This window comes from Telmatherina bonti (assembly GCF_933228915.1).
Source record: "Telmatherina bonti genome assembly, chromosome: 5".
In the NCBI taxonomy this organism is placed as follows: Eukaryota; Metazoa; Chordata; class Actinopteri; order Atheriniformes; family Telmatherinidae; genus Telmatherina; species Telmatherina bonti.
Window position 1 is genome coordinate 19,048,263 of NC_136623.1, and position 24,521 is coordinate 19,072,783.

Genomic DNA, 24,521 nt, shown 5'->3' on the forward strand with positions numbered 1-24,521 from the left:
TGAGAGAAGACCCATGCGCACGCAGAGACGTAAGACTTAGTGCACCTTCAGAGTATTGCAGTACGATGTGAGGTTGCACTGAGCATGCAGACGCACACACATGAATCACTCTAAATTTTGGGGCACCACGCAATCATACGGGATACAAATCATACAGGATAAATTAGATAAATTTGTTCCAGATGATGTATAACATATAGATTGTGTTAATGACATGCTCATGTGCATGGGTGACTCGCACTCCACACACACACATGCACACAGATGAGCTCCAAAAACAGCCACCATGGGAAACGGTGAATTCCCCAAACCACAGAGTGCATGAGAGGGTGAGGGGGAGTCATGGGAAAGCAGAACGCCTGCATGCAGTGCCACTGAGCCAGACAGAGCAAAAGGAAAGACGAGAGCAAAATAATACACATCCTGATTTGGCACCGGTGGACGGACAGCATCTGATGGTTCAAAGGCTTACGAGTGAGATTCATACACACACTGTGGTCGGTCAGCCGGCTGGCTGGTCTAGCAGACAAATAGGGTGAGGGAGGTCGATTACAGCTCTGCTCCCAGCCTGACACAGTTTGGGAAAACCCAGATCAGAGGACAAAGTAAGTGTCAAGGCCTTCGAGGTCTGGGAACGCCTTTGGCTCCACCAGATTTTGGGGCCCTATAGGAGCAAGGAGAGTAGCTAGGTGGAAATGTTGAAAAGCTTTGGGGGTAATTGACGGTCCCATTTCGTGAATCAAGGTGAGATGGTATCTGGAATTTTTTCCTTAATGATCCGGGGGACCGGGAAGTGTTGGAAAGTTCCATCCAGCTGGCTCAGCTTATTGACGTCTGTGAAAAACTCCAAAACCAACAAATCACGTCAAACACTCCTCTCATGTGCAGTCACTTAGATTATGAAGTCAAATCTGTGTTGTGTAATCTGCCACTTCAATAAAATTCCTCCACTGCAGCCTACTGGATTTTCTTGAACCACCATGAGAAGAAATGCCTCATTCTTTAAAAACAAACAAAACTATGAATCATGTAAAAAAGAAAACATGTGGCTAATGAGTAATCAAATGATGTGTTTGCTTGTGTTGCAGAAAGACAAGTGTTATACAGCCATCAATTTTCACGCCCACCCAAACCTTCTTTGAAATTTTTTTCTGTCCAACCAGAGGCTGCCTTTGCCTGATGCAGGATGTTTATGTTTAGATATATAGGTTCTCAGTTCCCTCCCTTTAACCCCCCTCAACACACACACTTTCACTCTTTGTCATTTACCTCCATTTAATACCCACGCCCGACGAGTGGCAAGCGCGTCTTTTGAAATGATTACAAAGCTAGACAGGTGAGCAAAATGGATCCATTTTCATGTGTTGCGTGTGTCTTTCTTTTCATCAATGTCTGCATGTAGCACACGCAAACGACTGAATGAAAGAACAGCTGGGAGGTTATTTTAATGACTTTACTGCATTGCAACACTTTGATACAAAAAATGTTTTTTTTTTGTTTTTTTTTTGTGAGGCCAGGTCAAGATTTTAGTATTTATAATTCATTAAAAAAAAAAAAAAAAAAAACACTTCTCTTGGTTTCACTAAAAGTTGTGAAACTGAGAGTGAAAAAACAGTTTGTAAGTGAATGTTAGCTAAAGTCATACTGTCCATCTTTCACATTTGGTGAACCACAAGTTTTACATGCATTTCTTGTGCTGACTTGTCAGATAAAAAAAAAAGTCAACTTATCTGATTAGTAAAATGTTAGAAGAGTAATTTTATGAGATCCTGAGCAGAGTTTGCCTCGGATTATACATCATTAAATCACTGTTCACATTGAAGATTCTGTCTTAAAAATGTATTTGATATATTTGATATGTTCAGGTGAATTAAATGTGTTGTGCTATGCTCATTATTTCACTGGCCACACATCTTTAGTGAACAAAAGGAAACCATATTCAAATTTTCCCAGTGTGCTTTTGCCCAGAAAGAAGTTCATCTTTCATTACAAGAACATGCGCTGGGCAAGGGGCCGGCATGAAACATATCTCTGCTTTGTGGTAAAAAGGAGAGTAGGCCCAGACTCCTTGTCCTTTGACTTTGGACATCTCCGCAATCGTAATGGCTGCCATGTTGAGGTAAGTAACACCTAATTTGATAGTTTGATTATTTTATATAGTCATTTTTAAGATCTGCAGATTTTCTACAGTTGCTTTTCCTGCGTCACCTGGGAGCCTTGTGTCCTGGCCTGTGGGGGTATGGAGTTACTGGTGAAAATAAAGTCAGCTACTCCATCACTTGGTTTTGCTCCTGGTCTCCCTGTGCCAACTGCTCAATGAAACTGGCCCAGTTTCTCAACCAGACGCCCAATCTTCGTCTCAGGATCTTTGTCTCGCGCCTTTATTTCTGTGACATGGAGGACAGCCGTGAAAGAGAGGGTCTTAGGATTCTTAAGAAAGCTGGCGTACACATCACAGTTATGAGTTACAAAGGTGGGACCCTAAATCTGTGAATGTAAAGCACAGATGTAAGAGATTTTAATTAGCCTTTATTTATTTATTTTTTTTCAAAATAATTCCCAGGATCTTAACAATCTTAATGTAATTTTTTCAGACTATTTCTATTGCTGGCAGACTTTTGTGGCTCGGAAACTGAGCAAATTCAAGCCATGGGATGGGCTGCAGCAGAACTCCGTTCGCTTGGCAAGGAAACTTAACCGCATCCTCCAGGTAAGACTTTTAACACACAACCTATTTCCCTTCAAGCAAGCTCATCCAGTAACAATATCTGAATATATGATAATCTTGTGTTCTTATTTTTCTCAGCCATGTGAGACTGAAGATTTAAGAGATGCATTCAAGCTTCTGGGACTGTAAAACACACCTCTGACCTCACACAGTATTACAGATACATTTTATGATAAAGAGATATCCCAATATTGGCCCAGCACTACAAATGCTTTACTGAGAATGACAATAACTGTGAAACAATGCTTAGTGTGTGGCAAAGCTTGCAATGTCAGGTAGCTGCTTTCTGCTGTTTGTTGTAGTAACAAGATTTTATAAAATAAAATAGTGGGTGATAAAACATTCTTGTTTTTTCGTTGTTGTTTTTTTTTTTATTATTATCATTATTGTTTAGGACTACCTCAATGTTAGCTTTCCCAGGGATAGAACTGCTAATGTTCTTCTACAAATTTCCACCAATGGGGCGGTCACCCCTCTGATTAGTAGATCATTAAAGATTAATAACATTGAAACAAAGGTGAATGTCTGTCTTCTTGCTTTAATCACTATATTACTGTACAATTTTATTAGCATTCTTTTGAATTGTTTAAGTCAAATTGTGACTGGTTCTAGCCAAAGATAAAAATTAACCACCTGGAATATTTAGTTAGTGACATCAATTAATTGGCCATCCCAATAAAAATGTCATGTTTTAAGGCAGAGGTGCCCAAGTCCGGCTCTTGAGATCTGCCATTCCTGCAACTTTTAGATGTAACTGTTCTCTAACACACCTGAATAGCTATACCTATAGCCGAATTCCCTCATCTATATGTCATCCAGCTCTACAGAGGCCTGGTAGCGAGGCCGGATTATCCAATAGGCATTATGGGCACAGGCCCAGGGGCCCACACCCACATGGGGCCCACATTGGGCAAACACCAGCATTTTGGACATGAAACAAAATGTACATAAAAGCCAGATAGTTATGCCACAGTGTCTAGGGTATTGCTATTGGTACCATTGGCTGAGAGATGTTAGAGATGTCATTTCACAGTGTATCATTCACAATTTTTACAATGTTGGTGTGGGGAAGGGGGCCCCTGGAACACTCTGGGCCCAGGGGCCTGTGCACTTTTAATCCGGCCCTGGTAACGAGTCATTCAGGTGTGTTGGACAAGGGTTACACCTAAAAGTTGCAGGAAGGTAAATCTCGGGGACCGAACTAGGATGTTTTAAGGGGAAAAAGCAGCGGGCCCCTTCCTCCTTGGCCCCTAGGCCCGTTATTATAGGCGCCTTAAGAAATTTACAAATGTCACAAATGAATTTACTTACTAGCCTTTCAATGCAAAACCCATTAAAAAAAAAAACCAACAAAAAAAAAACCTCTTAATGCACAGCAAAAACAGCATGTGGCGCAGAGTTGCACTGTTGTGCGCTAATACTCATGCTATTACGGTCACGTTAACGCTGAATGGACAAACTCACCGTCACCGCCGCCGCCAGCGTGCTTAATACAAGTCAAGATGGCGACGGACGGTCAGGTCGAGTACGAATCGGTCCTCTGTGTTAAACCTGAAGTCAACGTTTATCGAATCCCACCGAGAGCGTCTAACCGGGCCATCAGGTGAGGAGGAGAGGGAGGAGGTTTTCTGACCCAGCATCCCCATCAGCACCAAGCTGCGACCGCTAGCAGCCATGAGTCACGCAGCCTCACGCAACGCAGTTTGCGTGCTGCTTGTTTTGGTTGTTATGTGTTAGCAAGGTCATAGCAGAAGAAAACAACAACAAAAGAAAAGCAACTAAAGATGTAACCGCACCGTGTTAACTAATGGGATTTGTGTGGAATAAATAGGATTCAGGTCGTACTAAATATGCCAAGGTTAGTTATGTACACCCTTTTTGTCTTTTGCAATGTGGGAAGTTAATGAGCTAAAATGAAAAGCTGTTTTGAAGGTAGCAAAATTGTTTGCTCAAGGACACTTCAGATGGACTCCAGATGTCTCAGGGATTGAGTTTGAATGACCCAGTATGGCCACAGCGTCCATTATCATGCCATCAAGTTGCCATGCTGGATTCAGGGTTTATTAAAAGGCTGACAATGAATTATTTATCCTCTTTTTAATCAGCTTGTCCCCCAGTCTGACTTTTTTAAGCTATATATATATATATATATATATATATATATATATATATATATTTTTTTTTTTTATTTTTTTTTTTTACATAACTTAAACCCACCAAACAGTAGCAATTCTTTCAGTACCATGAGCCACATGATTAGTTGACCAGTGGCCGCAGTGAGTAAGGATGCTGATGTAACATTTCAGCCTAATGTCTCAGTGAAATGGATGACTGATGCTTTAATCATTCAGACAAATGAATGGACAGACTGAGATGGACCAAACAACCCCTTGCCTGTCAACATCAGTCTAAACAAACTGTTTACCTGCATCACACTGACTGCCTGTATGCATCTTAGAGCTGCTGACTGGAAACTGGATGCTCCTGACTGGACGGGCCGCATGCGTGTGACGGCCCGAGGCAAAGTGGTCTACGTGAAATTAGAGGATAAAATCTCTGGTGAGGAAAAATGCAGACAAGACAGTGATGTTGTTTACTACTGCTGCTGTAAATCATTTTACTGTGTAGACTTCTGTACACCACCCATGTGTGTTAGTCATCTATTCCAAGATGACCCAGCCTGTTTCCACACCAGCAGTTTATGATGAACCAAAGCAGCTTTTAGTAACTTTTTTTCTAATTACACATTTATATTTCTTAGTTATGTCTTGGCTTTAATATCTGTCTGTTATTTAGATTAAGATCTCTACCTCACTTTTGCTGTCCTAATCCACAGGAGAACTATTTGCCCAGGCACCAGTGGATGAGTACCCCGGGATTGCAGTGGAAACAGTCAGTGACTCAAGCCGTTACTTTGTGCTTCGCATTCAAGATGACAGCGGTGAGTAAACTGTTTATTGTGAAGTTATAAATATATTTGAACTTGGCTCATAATTTTAGAAGATAATATGTTTGAATTTGGTGTATGTAAACAAGGATAGCCCTGCATTTTCCAGGGCTCGTGCACAGCTTTTCCATAACATTCCAGTATGAAAAAAAACAAACATGTAAAGGAGAAAAATATTTGTGTTTCCAAACTGTTATGTTCTGTTTTCTAAAATGCAATATTCAAAATGTCCACAAATGAATTACCTAAAATAAACAGTCTGTTTTCATTGCATGTTCAAGACAATAAGCAGAAAAACACACTCTTTGCAATCTTTTAGTCTGTACATTATAGCCTACAAAAAAGTGTTTGTGTATTTACTGTGCTTAGCAACACAAACAAGCAAAGCAACATATTTTTACTGTCAGATTTTTTTTGTGGAACTAAGGGGTTGAAAGCAGAGCTAATCTTGATTTATTTGGTACTCTCATGTTCTTAAACAAACAAAACAATTATTATGTTGCATCAAAAATGGATGGAAGTTGTACGGTATTGAAAAGGGGATCCAAATCCTTTAGCAAGAGCAGAAGGTTCTGGGTTTAGACCAGTCAAAGGCTCTGTATGTCCAAAAGGCACCAAAACTCCAGCATTATTTCCCTCATTTATCAAAATTCAGAATTCTGACCCTGCAAATATGAAAATGTATCTTATGTAGCTGCACATGGCCTAGAAGAGACCTTTGGTGGGACAGGTGCTCAAACGTAAAAAGAGGCACATGGAGCACAACTTTGAAACACCAAAGATAAATTGAAATGCAGCAACTTGTATTCATAAAGAATGTTAAGTGGAATAACAACATACCAAGTTATTGTCAACCCCTCAAATCTTTGTCAGGGTTCAAACCAATGTTCAGCTTTATTCAACTCCTTTTGCTGTAGTTTTAACCTTCTGTCTCTGCAGAATGAAAAAAAATGGATAAACTACAACACAATGTACATAAAACACATACACACACATAGAGGGTGAAAGGTAGACCCCCTCAAAGAAGTAGGTCATCTCCCAATCTGTTTAGAAATCCTGTATTTAAATGACTTTGTGCTTTTATTTAGTTTGGTTATCCACTTCCTACTTTCCAAGACAGTAGGGTTCTAAGTTATATATTTTAAATTCATCCATATTACATTTAATCTGTGTGTAAATGTCATGTTTTGAATGGGAAGTTGAGTAAATTATTGTTATTGTACTATAATACTATACTGTAATAGTCCAAAGTTATACCCAACCTCTTGTTTAAGTGAAATAACTTAGCATGGGCTTAATTGCCTTTAAAAACAGAAAACAACACTGCAACTCACTCAGCAGTAAAAATGACACATCTCTGTTCTGCGCTTTGCCCATCACAAAATAAACATGAAGAGTCCGGTGCTAAAAGTGTCACAAATTGGCATTTTTTAGTCTTGCCTATTTACAAGACTTTTAGGTGCTTTTAAGGCTTCATAATTGAGGATCTTAGCCAAACCCATTGTTCTGAAATAGGACATATCCACTGTTTTCAAGGGAAATATTGTTTGCTTGGTAAACATTGGTACTTATACATGCATCAAGGGCAGACAACTTGAAACTGACAAGAGTGACTGGTACTTTTAGCACTGGGCTCATCATATAGAAACAAACAGAAGCCTGACATACTTTTCCCCTCAGAACACTGTGGGGTTAAGTAGCAGCTATAACTTATAAGATGTATGTTCAGAGTCAAACACACACACAAAGACTGGATGGTCACTTCACTGTGTCAGTCATCTTGCAAGAATAGGAAATAGTGCTGCAATAACCTGCTCACCAGACCATCACCGTTTTACTCCTTCCTCCAGTTTCCATCTGTAGCTGCTTCACCGCAGGGCACGTCAGGGCAGTGAGTGCACATGTGACCTACTGAAGGGAGATCTAAATTATAATTTTGCTTCATTTGTTATTTTGGGTGACACCGACAGACTTTTGCACAACGATCACACATGCAAAAAAAAAAAGTGGACAAAAATGCACTTTGGGAAGCAAGACGCAAAAGGGCAGATGCTCCAGCAATCCGCTCTCACTTCAGCACATGCTAGGAGGATGTGATCATATGCATTTAAGGATTTGTGTGTATGTAGTTTGTCCTGTGCATAAACTGCACTCCTCAACTACGTGTCTGTCAAGCCTTGCAGCTACTCGCTTTGAAATGTTTAACTATTCAAAAACACATGCGATGTCTGAAAGCAGCTAAAATATTATCAGCTTGCACCTTTCACAAGTCCACCTGAAAACTGAACAGTGAAATAACACTTTATATTGTAGTTCTTTAATGGAATTAACAGAAAAATTGCAAATGATGAAAATTTGAGTTTATTAAAGACATTAATACATTCTCATGACTGCCAGCCACACGTGTGCAGTAATGTTTATGAACGAGAAACAGCACAAGTCAGCCAGCAGTAACTCCAAATATGTTGACATGTAATGTTTAATGGAGCAGTGTGAAAGGCTCTGTTAAGACATGCTGCTATTATGCATCCTGTCTTCAGGATCATAAATTAACAGCACTAATTACAGGTATGAACACATGTTCATGGCCTAAGGGCTCATTCACATCCAATCTGCCAGACCACAATCAGAGGTCAATCATCCTAAGAGCTCACTCAGACTCATGTGACGATGCAGTTGAATGCCAGGTGTGAAAACAAGCACTTCAAGCTGTTCTTTAGTGAAAGGATCATCTGGGACACGTAGTGCCATGTAATTAAGTATTTGAAGTTTGTCCAACATTATTATACTGTAAGCTGTAAATAAAACTTTAAATGTTTTGATTCCTTTCTTTTTCATTTGAATATTTAAGTATAACTAAAATCACATCACAGATCTAGTTACCTACATCGCGATTTTGTCAGATGACGTTGTGAGTGATTTGAGTTTCATAGGGAATTCTGCAGTATTAGAATATACATACATACTTTATAATTTTTACAAAGATATGCAAAAATATGGATCTTTGGAGAGTGTGCTGAACACTTAATCTGATTAGAGTCTAATAAACGCTGGAGGTGTTTAATGTTAAACCTCCTGAAACTTTCCACCTGATGTTGTTTTTCTGCTGATTGTGCAGATCTGTACACAAACTTTACATGGAAATTTGGGTGATGCTGTGAGGCAGTAATCTGAACACAAACAGACTTTCTCTGTTCTTAAGGACACCAAACATCTGTGTTTGAAAACTAAAAAAAATTAAGCTTTTCCAAGTTTATATTTTTTAAATATACTAAGATACACTAATGGAAAATAAAACATGTAGTGCCAGCTCGTTTACTTCCTCTTTAGGCAGACATGTTGCTGCTCTTTCCTGTTGCTTACTGATGCATTGCAGCTAACAAGTTCTGTGTATTCAACTTGACGGGGTCTGATGTTATTTGTATGTTACACAGTTCCTAAGACTAAACATCTTCTGGCAAATATTTAGCAACATAAAACCGTTCTTAGTCATATTTCAACATGAAATTTTACAGCTGAACTTTAAGGCATTTATTTTGAAAGTTGTACTTAATTGTTAGGTAAGTTTTTGCAAGTTTTTAGATGTTCAATCAAGGATATTTGACCTTTTATCCATTGCAATAGACATGTTTATCACATGTTTCTGTTTTTTTTCTTTTTGTCTCAAAGGGCGCAAGGCGTTCATAGGAATTGGATTTGGAGACCGAGGTGATGCGTTTGACTTCAACGTTGCACTTCAGGACCACTTTAAGTACGCTGCTGCTCCACACTGCATCATGAATTGGAACTGCTGCAGTCAGGATTTTTTTTTTTGGTATTTGTTCAATTACCTCTGACTTTTTTGTGTTTTATCCTCCTTATTTTTCCAGGTGGGTAAAACAAGAAACTGAATTTAGCAAGCAGGCTCAAGCTCCTGATACCACTCCGAAACTGGACCTGGGCTTCAAGGAGGGACAGACGATTACTCTAAATATTGGGGTATCATTATTTTTGGCAAATATTTGAATGTCAAAATTGCCTTTAAATTAGTGCGTAGCTTTTGCAAACCTGTTTTAAAATGAGATTAGTAAAAAACTTTGAATCTAATATATCTGATATAATGTATGTATCTCGCTCATACCTGGTGTTATTTTGCACATATTTCCTTATTTAGCAATCAAAGAAGAAGGACAGGTCTCGTCCACAGAGTTCAGGAGGCCTTGGACTCCTTCCTCCTCCACCAGGGGGCAAGCTAGCCCCACCTCCTTCATCCAGATCTACCAATCATAACACACAGCCATCAACAGGAGGAAGTGACTCTGGTAGGTCATTGTTATCACCATGAAAAGCACCAAGTTACAATGTCATGTATTTAATTCACTAATCTTTGTGTTCCTACAATCACAGTCAAACTGTTGTCCTCTGCAAATGTGTCCTTACTGGAAAAGTTTAGCCAGTTTAAACACAAAAACATTTTTCTTACTGTCACGATAAAAGCTAAATGGTAAAAAAAGGTAAAATGCTGCCATTATTTTACCTCTGTCACGCGCAGCTTGAAGCTTATCTTCACCCAGGACGGTTGATTTAGCCTGTTTTTAGGTTCTATTTGCAGATAACTGCAGCTGATTGAATGGCTGCAGTAAGTGAAACTAGACCTGGCTTTAGCACCACAGCAGTCATACTGATTGAAAGCTCACCTACATGGTGTGTGTGAAGCAGAGGAAAGTTCTGTCAGCACTGAAAGCTTGTATTTCCTCGTCCCAGCTGGAGTCTGTTTCCATTGGAGCCCTTGAATCCACAATCTTTACAGTAGACATGGTGAGTGTTATGAGATGTTATGGTGGTCTACAGGAGTACCAGCGAGAACTATGATAAATAAATTGTATAACGCCAGAACTTTCCTTTGCCATCTATGGTTGTATGTCTCCGGCAAGGCCTACTGGAGCATATAGTGGCCAGTTTAACTCTGCAAACCATGTGGCTAATCGTTCAGTTAAACGTACTGCGATTTAGAAATACGTTTGTCTGAGATTTTGGCTGCCACTTGAATGCAAATGAATAAAGAAAATTTGGGTTGTGGGCTCTCATACATTCAAAGAACTCTTAAATTAGAAAGCCACATCTTGCAAACAACCATTTCTTTACCCTCATGTCTTTTTTTAATTTTTTTTTTTATTTCTGTCTAGGTTGTTTGCTCGACCTGGACTCTAGCAACTCCAACTCAGTGACTCCACCCCAGCCCACTTCCATAGCCGGCTCTGACCTGTGGGGAGATTTTGACTCAGTACCTCAGAAGTGAGGAGAGATTCATTGTATTTTTCTCCGTCTCCTCTCTCTGTAAAATTATGCAGCACTTTTTTGAACATTTATTTTCCCCCTTTGAGGGGCCCCGTATGTCTCCCTGCCAAGCAGGGTAAAAAGCTCTCTGTTTTATTTGGGTCTGAATTCTTCACAGCACAATCTTAACCAGACACATTAAAAGGTCGGGTCATCCCTCCAAGACTCGGCATCTTCATCGTTTCCCTACTGCGCACGACCTTCTAGTCTCCAGTTTGAGTTTTTTAATGACCCTCCTGCTTACAATCATTTATTTGCTAGTTGCTGTTGTAGAGTACATAATATGAAATGAAAGGAAGCATAATCATCTCATCAACATTTAATGATGAAATCTAATGAAGTATATTCACGATTTAACTCTATGTACAGAGAATATCTATTTTAAATGTGAGTGTATATATTGTGTCAGTGTTTCTAATTATCATCATTGCTGTTGCCACCTTCATGTACTGTAGTTTACCTTTCTCTAAGTCTCCAGCAGCGGGACTGACTATATGCACTGACTGGCAGTTAGGTCTGTCTGTGTATAAGTAATTATTTAAGTCTGCACTTATGGCAGGGATCATTCAATATTAGATTGAGATTATCGTGATGTTTACCACAAAATGATTTTACTTGAAAGAATCCTGTCAGTCCAAGGCTGATTTACAGAGCGGTTGTGCTCTTCAGCACTCTCTAGTCACCTCTTGTGGCTGTGCAGCTGTTCAACACAAATTCCAGTGGGAAGGGAATGTTTGAGTTATGCGCATTGTTTTAGCTGTAAATCAAGATGCATGGACGTAGAAACGTTGGATGGGAGACAGTGTTGGCAAAGAAAAGTTGCAACAAGTGCTTTTATCTGTGCCTCGAGGGAAACAGATGAATTAGTCCATGTTTTATCATCTCCGCTCAGCGCAGCTGTTGGAACTGTTACTGATGAGCCATTTATCACGGGGTCATGACCCCTCTCCTCCTAAACAGAGAGGTCTGCGTTTCTGCACTGCTTCATCCGTTTGTAGAAAGTTTCATCGTCTTGATTCTTTATCAGCCAGGTGATCAAGTCATAAACCTTAACTTTAGCATGTTGTACTGACTTGTTAACGTTTATTCCATGTTGTAATGTTATTTCTGCTATTCTAATGCAGACTTATGCAATGTTGAACTAAGTTAGTCTGTGTTTGCCGCGGTGTTATTGTGAAATAATTATGTACCAAAACTGAGATTTAGCTGACTAATGTGCACTGGTCATGGTGGTTATTAGTGTGATGATGGATGTTCACAGAGATTGTGGAAGTGTTTGTCAGTGTTTGTTAATTGTCCAAATTATATATGTTTCTCCCAAATGTTCTTCAACGTGTAAAATGTACAAGGAAAAGAACATGCAAAGCAAAATATAAAAAAAAAAAAAACCTAATGAACCGTTTGGTCTTTGTTTCTTTTTCTCACCAATTAAAAAAAAAGAAACCTGTTGATGAATCACTCACAAACCCTTTTATTGTATTGGCTAAAATAGTGCACAAGTATTTTCAATGAATGCCTTACAGTCCACAATGGGTGGGTCATTTTTCCTTTTCTACAATAAAATGAATCAGTGCTACTATGAGCGCATTACTACAGTACTTTAAATGGATCGTAAACCATAGGAGACATGATCTGTGTCCAGCAAAACACAGATGAAATTAGCACAAAATTCACACACACAAAAAAAAAGACTTGTACATTAACGTAGATATGACTCAGCTTTTGTGTGTATGTGAAATAAAAAGTAAAAAAAGACCCCCGGGGGCGAAGCATTGGATTTATCATTTTACAATGCCCCAAGGTGTGATCCTCACTGGTTGTCACGTCAACATCAGGCCTTGTTTGCCCAGGTTTTGGGGTTGCTACGGCGACTGCGACAGCCTTTCCTCGTAGATGACCTGGCAATACGTTTGGGCCACCCGGACAACTCTCTGCAGAGTTCAGCTGTTTGGTGTGAAAGACAGGCCACTCGTCAGATGCGTGACAAACTGTAGCTCCCGTAACACAAAGCCTGTTTATACACGAAGACTATCTCACCTTTCAGATACTCATCCTGTTGGCAGACAGTCCTCATACAGATCTCATTGTTTATCACGTAGACACGAGGCAGGCTGTGTCAGGATAAAACATGAACATCAACAACATTGCATTAGAGCAGAAGGAATCAGCTTGGCAGATGTGACCGTACTTCTTTCATTAAGATGTCACAAAACTGAGCTTTGCCAGCGGCTGAAAGATTTCTGTCCCTAATTAATTCAGAGGCATACCAGTCGGAATAATTGTTCAGTGATTGGGAAATTTTCAGGCTAAATGTCATTATAATCTAAAACAACTTTAGACTTAGCCCTTATGCATTTTGCAACATGGTTTTGAAATTTAATGTCTTGATTGGCCAAAAAGTATGAAGCCATAGGATTAGCAGATAATTAAAAGTTAAAATAGAATCACGGGTTTTCAATCAATGAAATCTCTTTTAGGTAGACTGGAAGGCTGGTTTATTTAAGAGATCAAAATTTGATGTTAAAGCAAGTTTGTGAGACTGTATCCTGCAGTGTAGATATCCCCAGCTGTGCATCAGGTTGGAAAGGGTTAAAAATCGTCACTTAAGATTTTTAGTTTGCTGCTCTAGTAAAGATCCCTCCAATAACAGGTTTGTCACAGTTTGCAAGATCGTATAGAAACCTAAGGCAGCTTTTGAGCCGCTTAAAGGAATGTTTGGTTGTTTTAGGGACAGCAACACTGCAGCCTGTCTACGGTATGTAAATATTTACAAGTTAGATTAATACAGAAAGCTGTTCTGGAGTCAGTTCTGACCAAAATGCATTTTTGTTGTTCAAATGAGAAGCATTGTGTTCCAGCAATTTCAGATAGAAACCAACAGGATGTGCATGATGGTTTGGGCTTATGTGCAACAATGCAAGATGGCAATGCTGATAAAAAGAGAAATTGTAAAAGAAAACATCTGGGTGTTTCCATGAGCTCTAACTCAAGTCCTATCCTTAATCAAACAGATATGTTGCACTTTAGAGATTCAAGTGGAAACCAACCAGTGTCTTTGAGCTTCAGCTTATCCTCCCAAGCAGATGTGCAGAACCGCACAACTGTTAATAGAAGCAGTTAGTTGCAGTCATTGCAGCCGAAAAGACCAGCAATAACTCCTGCTGGTGAGTAATGCTGAATAAAACAGGCCTTAAACTACCCCAGAGTTACCTTAAAACTGAAATAACTTAATTTGTTACCAAAGTGTAATATCCAATCATGTTCCTCTACAAGTAAAAGAGCAATAACAATTTGTGTAATCTGTTTAATTTGACTTTCTTTTTCAGCATTTACTACTTCTGTTAACAATATGTTTGCAGTTTGGGTGCAAATATTACACTTTAAGCAAAGTGGAATTGTTTTATTTTACACTTTAATATTAATATGAATTGTTATTATATCCACATCTTGAACTTCATTTCAGTTTCAGCAAATGAAATGAATGTTTGCTGATAAATTTGTTCATATTTCTAGATCATTTTCACCTGTAGAGACAAAGGTTGCCGAGACATCTCTTGATGGGCCTGTGGACTGAGTACATCCTGGTGCAAGGATACATCTCCTCCCTACAGTCTTCAGAGACAGCAGATGAATGTTAAATGTGGATAAATGACACCATGGCGATATAAAAACGTTTTAAAAATTATGTTGAGAAGCCATCTTCCAGCATGCTGGTACTTACTGGCTGGTAAAACGGTTCCTTCCTCTGCACTCTCTACAAACAAAGAAAGAAAACAGGATTAGACGGGGAAAACATCCCACTGCTGACCCTTACCAGTGACTCACAGCCTGACAGATGTCACTCGTCCTGATCAAAAGTGTGACTTATGAGGAAAAGAGCGTTACCGGTCTGCTGGGCTTGGACTACAGCTGCGAGCGCTGTGGAACAGAAACCACATGAGGGGAGTGTTTTGCGGCATAAAAACAAACACACAGCGACTCAACCGTAATTAAACAAGATGATTTGTGTGTTCTGTTTGGCAGCGTTACCGTGGAAACTGCAGAGGAGCAGGACCACTGGAAGGCTGCCCATTCCTTCAACTTGTAAGAGGTGAACTTTACGAGCTGTAGGAAGAGGAAAAGAGTCAGAATGATTTCACAGAGTGGAACCGCTTAATATCCTCACTCTGCTGTTTATGTTTCCTTTAATCCCTGCACATGTAAATACTCCTAATACTCTCAGCCCGCTGTAATGTTTTCCTTCAAGTTTTGCTTCAGCTAAGAACACAGATGTGCAACAGCGAGCCATGCTTTGGGAAGTTATCAACGCCATAAAAAAGTGGGGGCCTGATGTCATTTTTCCGACATTTATTTAATCTAATATTTATTGGACAGCTTGTAAACAGCTTGATAAAGTAGCAGTGGAGCAACTAAAGAAAACACCTCAACTCTGGAAATGTTTTTCTTCTTGATTCCCCCCTTCCTCTTTCCCCTTCCCTCCCTCCCCCTGCATCATTCCTCTTGTAATGTGTCAGAGGGATTTTGGAGTCCAAAATGTGAGTCCTCTCAAAAGAATGTGTTTTCTGTGCCCCGTTTGAGCACCCCTCCACCCCTCCCCTCATACAGTCGCACATTCTTTCCCAGCTTTCTTTTCAGAGAACATGTCACCGCTTTCCAACCAAACCATCTTTGCTAGCCACTCTGTGCATGAAGTTCCCTTTTCCTCAAGTCTTTGCTCGCTTTCATCCCAGAGTCATAATTTATAGTTACTCAGTTAAAAAATTTGCATTGTCTTCATTTAGCTGGTGCATGTCTCTGTGGTTTAGTGTGTTAGATTGCCATGTTTTTCTCGGCTTGTACTTGCTCAACACTGCAGCAAACCGCACATTGCATAACTTGCATCAGTTAGCCTTCCAAGCATTCTCCAATAACTTGCCTGTACATCTAATCAGTAGGATGTATCCTTAAGGCGGTGTCATTGGGTGTAAGTAATCTTCATGTGCGGACGTTCCTGTGTGTGTTTCCTACAGAATGTGCAATAATCAGGTGAAAAATAATCAGCTTGTACTCACAACTTTTGCTGTCGTCCACAACTGCTTTAGTTTTATGAATCTTTTGTCTTCTCTTCTTTCCCCTCCCTCCATCTCCTGCACCCTCCTCCTCCTCTTCCTCCTCCTCCTCTTCTCCATCTCCTCCTTCTCATCACAGTTTTCATGTTTTTCACCATTGTCCTGCTCCAGCTCTCGTACCAGTTTTGGAGACCTGTCGATGCTTCCAAAAATATACATAGTAATATGCAACTTTATTGCCCACAAAGTGTAATAAAATGTATGTATGCGGTTGTGCGATGAATGTTTGAGCTTGTGTGAACAGTATTAAGAGCAGAATGCAAATTTATTTGGACTTTGGATCATCCAGAATTGTATATCTAATAATGCTGACCTGTCCTATCAGGCTTAGCTGTCTCCTCACCACACTTTAGCAGTTAGTCTCAATCAGATGAAATTGCTATATATGCACACAAATCCAGTTTGTTTTTGGTTTTTTATATCTAAAGCTAAAAAGGTACTTTTCTCATACTGCTTTGTCTGCACAAAGTGGAGACCAATTTCAGCTTCATCTGCCCATTTTCTGTTCATGCAACTAGGAGATATTCTCTTTAGAAACATAAATACTCAATAAAGTGCCTCAAAATTGCCTTTTTGTAATACTGATAGACAAGCAGCAGGTGGAGCAATGCACACAGAAAAGAGTTCAGCGGTGGACAGAAACCAGAGATACAGTGTAGCGCTTGAAGTTTAAGTCTTATTCTGCTTTCTGATCCATTATAAAGGGGGCTTTCTACGTGGAGCACGACAACCTTCTTAAACACTCTGAGGAAGTGTGCACATTCTCTGCAAGGAGCAAATGTTCATTTAAGATTTCTGTAAACTCAATTTGAACTTTATTTACAGAGCGTTTCATCGTCCATAGAATGCAACTCAAAGTGCTCTCCAAGACCACAAATCTCCCATTCCAACATATGCATGAACATATTTATACAGACGCGAATAAACATGCACACACATATACATGAGTGTGTTATCATCAAACAATTCACAACAGCAATGACAAAAAATGAAGTCTATGTTTTATCATGACCCCAGTTAGGTTTAAGTTAAACAGTTTGAGTCTTATTTTTTGTTTTGTCTGTTTAGTCCAACCCGTGAGTTGGCTTCCTGCCCTCCTGTACGCTGGGAGACTAATTGGTAAGAAACAACATCTATTTGGAAGGTTAAGGAAAGGTGGTAGGAGATGTTCTTGGGGAAAAAACTGTCCTATCTGAACCCACCATGCTGTGGTGTGGATCTGCACTTAAACTGCAGATGTCAAATAAATATTCTGCAAAACTGTTTAACATACTTTGGCAAATTGAGCCTTGTCACAATGATACAGAAAACCTACGCCATACATGCATTTCTGTGTGATATTATTGTACAATCATAATATGTAATTTCATCTCAGTCTGCCAACAATCAGCCTCCTCTCCTCATTTTTGTGTACATAAACCCCTATCAGCTCATGTATATCATATAATCCCATGCCATTTTGAGAATTGTGGCTGCTTGAAATTTGGGGACTTGAGCTCCTTTCATAAGTAGTTGCAGAATTATCTTGACAGACAGCTAGTTCTAGAAGAAAACATTTGACAAGATCTCAGTTTCCAATTACTGCACCTGTTATTAAATTATTATTAGCTCACATTATATCTATTTCCCCCGGAGTTCTTTGCTCATTTGTCAGATCATTGAGTTAATCATTCTGTCAGTTGCTCCCAGTTTTATGTTTTCTATCCTGTTGTCCCATTTATTTGGATCTACTCTTCTCTCTGGATGTCTTGTATTTAGCGATCACTTTGTTGTCAGTAAATTTATTTAAGTTTATTTTATACACTCACTCCAGTCCTCTCCTCTTCATGACCCCCTCACATTACATCCCTACTGATTTCTATTGGTGAGTCTGGCATGTTGTTATTACTTGAAAATGCTCAGGTGACATCTAAACCATGTAGATCCTAATATGGTTTCAGATCCTTGATAATCCAGGATAAAGTTCTCTGCCATCCACTCAGGCATTCTGAGTCTCTCTGATTGTAGAGGACATCAGATGTTGAATTACCTGCAAAGTAACAAAAACTTGTTAAGTTCATTCATAGACATATTTGTGTTCTCACATTCAACTTGCATAAGCTGTCCTTCAAATATCCCAGCTGGCAATGTAGGTTAAAATGAAATTGACTATCAAGGCCACAGTTCCTGACCTTTTGTCCCCAAGGCCCTTTGTGTTGAAAAGATGCCTTTCAGTGGGACCGTTTTAGCTGCTATGAAGGGAAACCTGACACTGCATTGGCTTCCATGGACTTGACTAATATAAATATTGCCACACATACCCATAAAGTTACAGATGACATTACTCTCACTGTTTCTCATGGTAGGGCTGAAGCTCAGCTCAAGAGGGACACACTCATCATCCCCTTGACATATCGGGGGTACATAGACTCCAGGGAGACTGCCCATGGGGGGGCTCTAACAAGGTCGACTGGGTGAGGTCGATGACAGCTTGACAGATGGTGGCAGCGTAAGCAAAAGAGAGAAGGAGAGGAGTCAGGATGGTCGATCAAACATCAACCTGCCATTCTGCTCATGCTATTCCGCTTGAGGTGTAAGATCTTATGTAAGCGGAGACTAAGAAAGTGAGGGGAAATGAGAGTGGAGGAAAGGAGGAAAGGAGTCAGCTGGTATGTCAGCCAGGAAGCTAGAACAGTTAAAGTAAGCATACCAAATAATAAACACCTGATAATCTCTCCACTTGTTTATTAGTTGGATGGCATTGCATGACGCATGCCAGCTCTGCATGCACCCACGACCTCGTTTTCACCCACAACACACTCCTCCCTTGATCCTCTTCTCTCCTCCTTCTCTGCATTTCTGATTTTTCATGCACCACTATGTTTCCAGTGCCAGAAGATCCACAGGAAAGAAATGAACTTTTCCATCAGCACGTTGTTGTAGTCCATAACCTACAGTATAAGGAACTAGATCCATCGCTGCCTCTTGCCATACAAATGTGATAATTCCATGTCTTCTCAGTCTATCTGTATCCTCATCATCAGTCCTACTTAAGCAGTTAAAGTAGCTGAGCACTCCCAAGCAGCCAGGTGACAGAAAAAGTTGCGAGTGTAGCGGAAATATGAGGCTACAATGATGTGTAGTGATCAGCTTCCTTGAGGAGATAGATTTCATAGATTCAGCCTTAGAAATTCCCAATTTGTTCCACTCTGTGAGAATCCATCTGGCTCTGATATTGGTATCTGTTGCTTCATCTTCACAACAGGTGACTTAGTTTATTAGATATCTTTATATATCAGTTTCCTCCTGTGGGATTTTTTTTACTCCGGATCTGTCATGCTATGTTAACAGATGATCAACTTTTATAAATCTAAAGGACAATATTCTAAAGCTGGAAGCAAAGCTATAACTGTGACTAAATGTATGATCCCATGTTAAAATGTGTTTTAAGATAAGAAAGCATCAACTTCTGAGCTGAAGTGTTTTTCGTTTAATGCTGCAGGGATGAAAATAGCCTTGCTGACATTACACATGTAAGTCAAGCATCTTGGGTGTCCACATAAGATATCTTGTCATTCAGCTTTGCATATGTTCAAAGGTCTTGTCTGACTTGGAAGCTCATACATGAGCTGAGCTACATTTATCTCAATTTTATTGATGACAATAATACTTTTATCTAAAAAGCATTTATTATTTACAAAACGTATATAAACCGATTATTTTGAAGTAACTTTTAGCTTCAAAGGGTCATGTGGACAAAATGAGTTTTGAGACGGGATTTAAAAGAGGACACCAGGCTACAGTCCGGGATTGTCATGCAGGGAGTCAATCGCCGAAGTGACATTTCATGATTTAAGAACTGTTAAATAACTCCACTGAAGGATCTAAAGCTGGCTCATGAAAGGTGAAAAGATCACATAAATATTTGAGTCTATTCTCCACTCTAAACATACCCTCATGTGGGATTTCATCATGTAAGGCCAAAAAACTTTTATTTATAATTGAAGACTCATAGTGGTCACGTGACCAAGTGTGTTAAAAAAAAATTTAAGTGTCTATATGTATGCTTATGGGACATTATAAAAATAGAACATTTTAGTCCTTGTTATAACACTTTCTTGGTCATGTATCCAGATCCTGAATGTTTGGGTGAGTCAACCCAGGTAACAGAAAAATACCTGGAGTGTGTTAATCACTCTTCATCCCACAGGCCTCAGTTAGCCTGACACTTGCTGTTTGTGAGAACATGTGCATGCAGTATGAACTAATAAAGCTAACATGCTCATCCTCTAAAGAAAATACTGCGAAATATTAAACTGGGTGAGTTAAAAACAAAAACTGGACATTTATATTTTGCATCTAAACACTAAATTTAGAAAAAGTGAAGTTGAATAAAATTACCGTTTGAAGGAAAACTGAGATAGTGATGGGTAATCATCTTGAGTTATAAAATAGTTATTACTGATCATAAAAGGAAGCTCTTTCATGACCTTTTGAGCCTTAAATAATTTCAGGAATAAAAATTAAAGGACTCGCACATTAAACCACGATCCATACACTGAACACAACTGTGTTTAAATGATATATATTTTTTAAAAAGTATCAATGAATGCAGATGGAACTTTATTTTAAAAAAAGTATTTTTTTGTTATGCACCACTTAGGGAGGACACTGAGACTAGCAGGTGAAGAAACAGAAAAGGATTGATTTTTTTAGGTTCTTCAGGTCAGAAAGGTCCAGACAATCCAGGTCAGGCAGGTAGACTGAAGGCACAGTTGGCTACAAAACCGATGCTGTGGGAAGGAAAGATGTCCCATCCTTAAACATTCCAGTGTGTCGGTGGTCATGTCTCCTCAGAAAGCATGAAAATTTTATCCCTGGTTGTAACATTTCTCTAACACCTTCTGAGTAGTTGTCATGTGCAATCCTAACCAAAGAATGTCTTTGGTTAAACCCCAGTGAGGAAATAATACATTTCCTTAGTAGCCTTGTGTTTTCACTGGATCCGTAAGTGTGATCACAGTTTTTATTTCTGCCCCACAAGGAAGTGATCAAAGTGTTTTAATAAAGTGTTAACTTGAATGTAACTGAGAAGTGAAACACAAGTTGTCAAATATGCAAAAGGTGCAGCTGCCATGCTATACCACCATTCTCTTGCTGTACATCCTTTTGAGAATTTTGTGTCTTCTTCAAGAAAACATGAGAAACATTTCTGTGATGTGGAAATGTTGATGAGTCAAATATCCATCTTACTACTATTGAAACAAGGGTTTATGGTATTTATGTTATGGACAAGTAACCTATGTAACTGTTTTATTAGCAGTACTTGTTGTTGTTTCTCCTGTTTTTAGCATCCCTGATGTCTGTCCTACTGGAGCTCCAGCAGATTTGCACCTCGATCAGCATCTTTGTGTTGGCACTGTAATGTCTCTGTGGTCTGCAACATGTGTTTCCATTTGTCAGACTGTTGCCCTCATTTAACTCACCAGATGAGTATCACATGAGCCTTGTTCCACTGCTTCCCAGAAAATGCCAAAGAGACAACACAAACGAAAACATAGATTATTTTAATGCAAGCCGCCTATTATGTGAGACTTATGAAGTAGCCTTTGATTTACATTAACAGTCACTTGAGAGGAAAGAGTAATGAAAGGGGGTGTGAGAGCAGAAAAGGCGAAAGATAATGTCTGAGAAACCAGGGAGATGTGCAGGATCTTGAATGAACTCCTGCCAGGAGGCTATTTCGATGACTTTTGACAATCGAGGTCCATGATCCAAACAACATGTAATACAGGCTGGAAGTGGATATAAGTGGGTATTATGTCAATATTCTAAACGTGTCTTTAACTGGTTTTATCCCTTTTTACAGGCCATGGTGAGGTTTGCATAGTGCTAACAAACTACTGATGTTGCAACTTTCTTTAAAATGTGCACCCTTACTCCCTCTTTGACTTTATCTAGCCAGCTCCACTACACCGCCCCGTCCCCCAAGAGCTGGAGGTAAAAAGAAAGGAGAGCGTAACTGGACATGATGGGACAGGGTGTTTCATCAAATTGTGCTGTTACAGGTCTATAGGAGCCAAGACAGCCTGACTTTTGCTTTGGAGGCCTGTGTAGTACAGATAGCAGGGGGGGAGGTGTTGATGTGTGTGCTGTGTAAATCAATGGGCCTGGGCTCTATTTATAAATCCATCTGGAGTGGCCCTTAGGAGGGGTTAGCACAGGCTCCTCTGGCATACCCACACACTTGCACTGCACATTAGCAGTTGCTACCAGTAGGGACTCACTCCAAACTGAAACTATGATATTGCTCACTTTGCAAAATGGAAGTTGAAAATAAATCTAATTTATGGGTTTCATTTAACGGGATAGAGTTGAGATTTTATGTAGTGCCAAGGCATTTGCCTCTATAGAGGCAGACAGATAACATCAAAGCAGGTTCAAGGAGATGCAAAAGAACGCACTAAATGAAGGTGGCAGGATGGCAGGTCCTTTCCCAACCAGTAAGTGTTCTCTGTGACAGATGTAGAACAACTCTGCCCATAATAAATATGGAGGTCAACCTGCTGCACGTGTTCTCCAGCAGTATCTGTCTGTAAACATGGCCATCAGTCATTGAGAGTGGACACTGCTAAGCATAGTTGAACAAAGCCATTTTGACCCTAAAATCACTTACATGAACGTCATGTCTCTTCTTCTGCAGATAGCATGCTTGTGGTTTGCAATGCTGAGACTTGGAAGAAGCTCATGCTAGTAATATCAGGTTGTATTGTTCAGTCCAATTTTAGATGCGCCTTTGCTGTTCTGTAGCACCTGTTGCTTCACCACATCCAAGATGTCACTCGGATGCACCTCTCTTGCTCCCATTTAGATGATACAAATGTTTGCAACCATTTTATTCTAATGTAAAATTAGACAAAACATTATTTGTCAATAAGGTTGTAAGGAATTATATGCATATGCTTAATATGATATATGCATATAATGACAGTAGAAGTGGAGACTAGGGGAAGAAATCTTACGCAATAAAGATTTAAAAAGGAAAAGTTATGTTTAATAGCAATTGGAAGAAATGCTAAATATTCAGCGTTTAAACAGGAATTATTTTGTCTTAAGAAAGCTTATTTGTTTTTTTGACAGCAACATAATCCAATAAAAGTTAGGATATATGCATGTTTGCAAATATGCAGTGTCTCTTCATTTAGCACTGCAAACTTGGAGAACTTTGAAGGTTAATAGCTCTGAAAGTTAAATGTTTGTTTTTCTTGTTACATGTAAGATTTGATCAACGCTGTAGTTTAGGTCTTTCTTTCACATATTTTCATTTATTTGTTTACTACTTACATTCAGGTCAAGAGACATGCTATGTGATATTTAGAGAATGTAGTGTGGCATTGCTAAAATAAGCAAGGGCTTCCCTGTTTGACTGGTTAGACTGGCAGCTGAGGTTACCAGTATATTTTTATAATTAAACATGAAATTCACAGATTTTTGTTTTCTGCATCATGTGCAGCACCACCATGCTGTCACAAATGTTTGTTGTTGAAATTTTGGCAGATGGCTGCCCTTCTTATTCGGTTTTGCTGGAGGTTTTTCCTCCTGTTTTAAAAATGTTTCTCCTTTCTGTTGTCACCCACAGCCATGCTGCATGCTGCATGCTGCACGCTGCAGATAAGGAACTGAATGGAAGAGAAGATAGGATTCAAAGAGCTAATTTCTTCATCTGAGAAACTCGTTTTTTTGGAATGACTTATGTGAACACGGTTCCACGTGAAGTCCACAGTTGGACTGCGGTGATCATACAATGGACTTGAACTATGAGTCGGACTGAACTGGACTGAATTGCACTGTATCTGTAAACGTGCTTGAGATTACTTTTTTGTGAATTAGTGACACTCAAATGAAGCTAATTTTAATTAAATATAAGGTTTAGATTTCTTTTTTTAGATTAGACAAGTTTGTTTTGTTTTTTTCTTTCATGATGATATGTATATAAAAAAAAAGAATTTCAAGTTTTAATTCATTAGTTTTAATCCAATGATCATCAGACCATTGCATTGCCACAGTGTTCGTTTGTTCTAGACAGTTGGCTCCCACCTCCCCTTCAAGTGGACCAGTATAAAGTGTCCAGAATCTGGCAACAGTTTTCTACTCTTACATTTCTTTTTGTTTTCTTTTGCTGCTCTTTTCTTTCTTTCTTTACAGTGAAGTTTTAACTTGGTATTCTGCAGCAATAATTGCCTTCAGTTGATTATTTTCAGTTACATTCAGGCCATGCAGGAATTTCTGAAATTGAGTTTTGTCTGTACTGTCAAGTTCTCTTAAGGTCCGAAAAAATGGCACTTTAATGGTTTTACTCTTTATTTGTTATGTACATGGATTCTTAATACAAACAGTAAATTATCAAACTCCCCAAACTTTCCAGTATAATGTTTGTCCAGAT

The 24,521-nt window shown here is 39.3% G+C and overlaps 3 protein-coding genes across 3 annotated transcripts; 2 read left to right on the forward strand and 1 right to left on the reverse strand.

Moving 5' to 3' along the window:
• Positions 1-1,293: 1,293 nt before the first annotated feature.
• On the forward strand, positions 1,294-2,857 carry aicda (activation-induced cytidine deaminase; the record flags this gene model as incomplete). Its single annotated transcript, XM_079240638.1, has 5 exons — positions 1,294-1,336; positions 1,954-2,119; positions 2,191-2,473; positions 2,595-2,710; positions 2,807-2,857. Exons 1-5 carry the CDS (start codon positions 1,317-1,319, stop codon positions 2,855-2,857), a joined length of 636 nt encoding a protein of 211 aa, XP_079096764.1. The 5' UTR covers positions 1,294-1,316.
• Positions 2,858-4,230: 1,373 nt separating this feature from the next.
• Positions 4,231-12,304, forward strand: LOC306756548 (adaptin ear-binding coat-associated protein 1-like; the record flags this gene model as incomplete). Its single annotated transcript, XM_079241323.1, has 7 exons — positions 4,231-4,331; positions 5,187-5,287; positions 5,565-5,669; positions 9,345-9,426; positions 9,545-9,653; positions 9,829-9,976; positions 10,841-12,304. 7 exons carry the CDS (start codon positions 4,231-4,233, stop codon positions 10,951-10,953), a joined length of 759 nt encoding a protein of 252 aa, XP_079097449.1. The 3' UTR covers positions 10,954-12,304.
• A 144-nt stretch (positions 12,305-12,448) lies between these two features.
• Positions 12,449-18,526, reverse strand: mfap5 (microfibril associated protein 5; the record flags this gene model as incomplete). The annotated part of the gene is made up of 8 exons (XM_079241068.1): positions 12,449-12,935; positions 13,029-13,102; positions 14,516-14,603; positions 14,713-14,745; positions 14,877-14,909; positions 15,021-15,095; positions 16,043-16,165; positions 18,400-18,526. The coding sequence occupies 8 exons, from the start codon at positions 18,524-18,526 to the stop codon at positions 12,823-12,825; spliced, it is 666 nt and encodes a 221-aa protein (XP_079097194.1). The 3' UTR covers positions 12,449-12,822.
• Between the last annotated feature and the right edge of the window lie 5,995 nt (positions 18,527-24,521).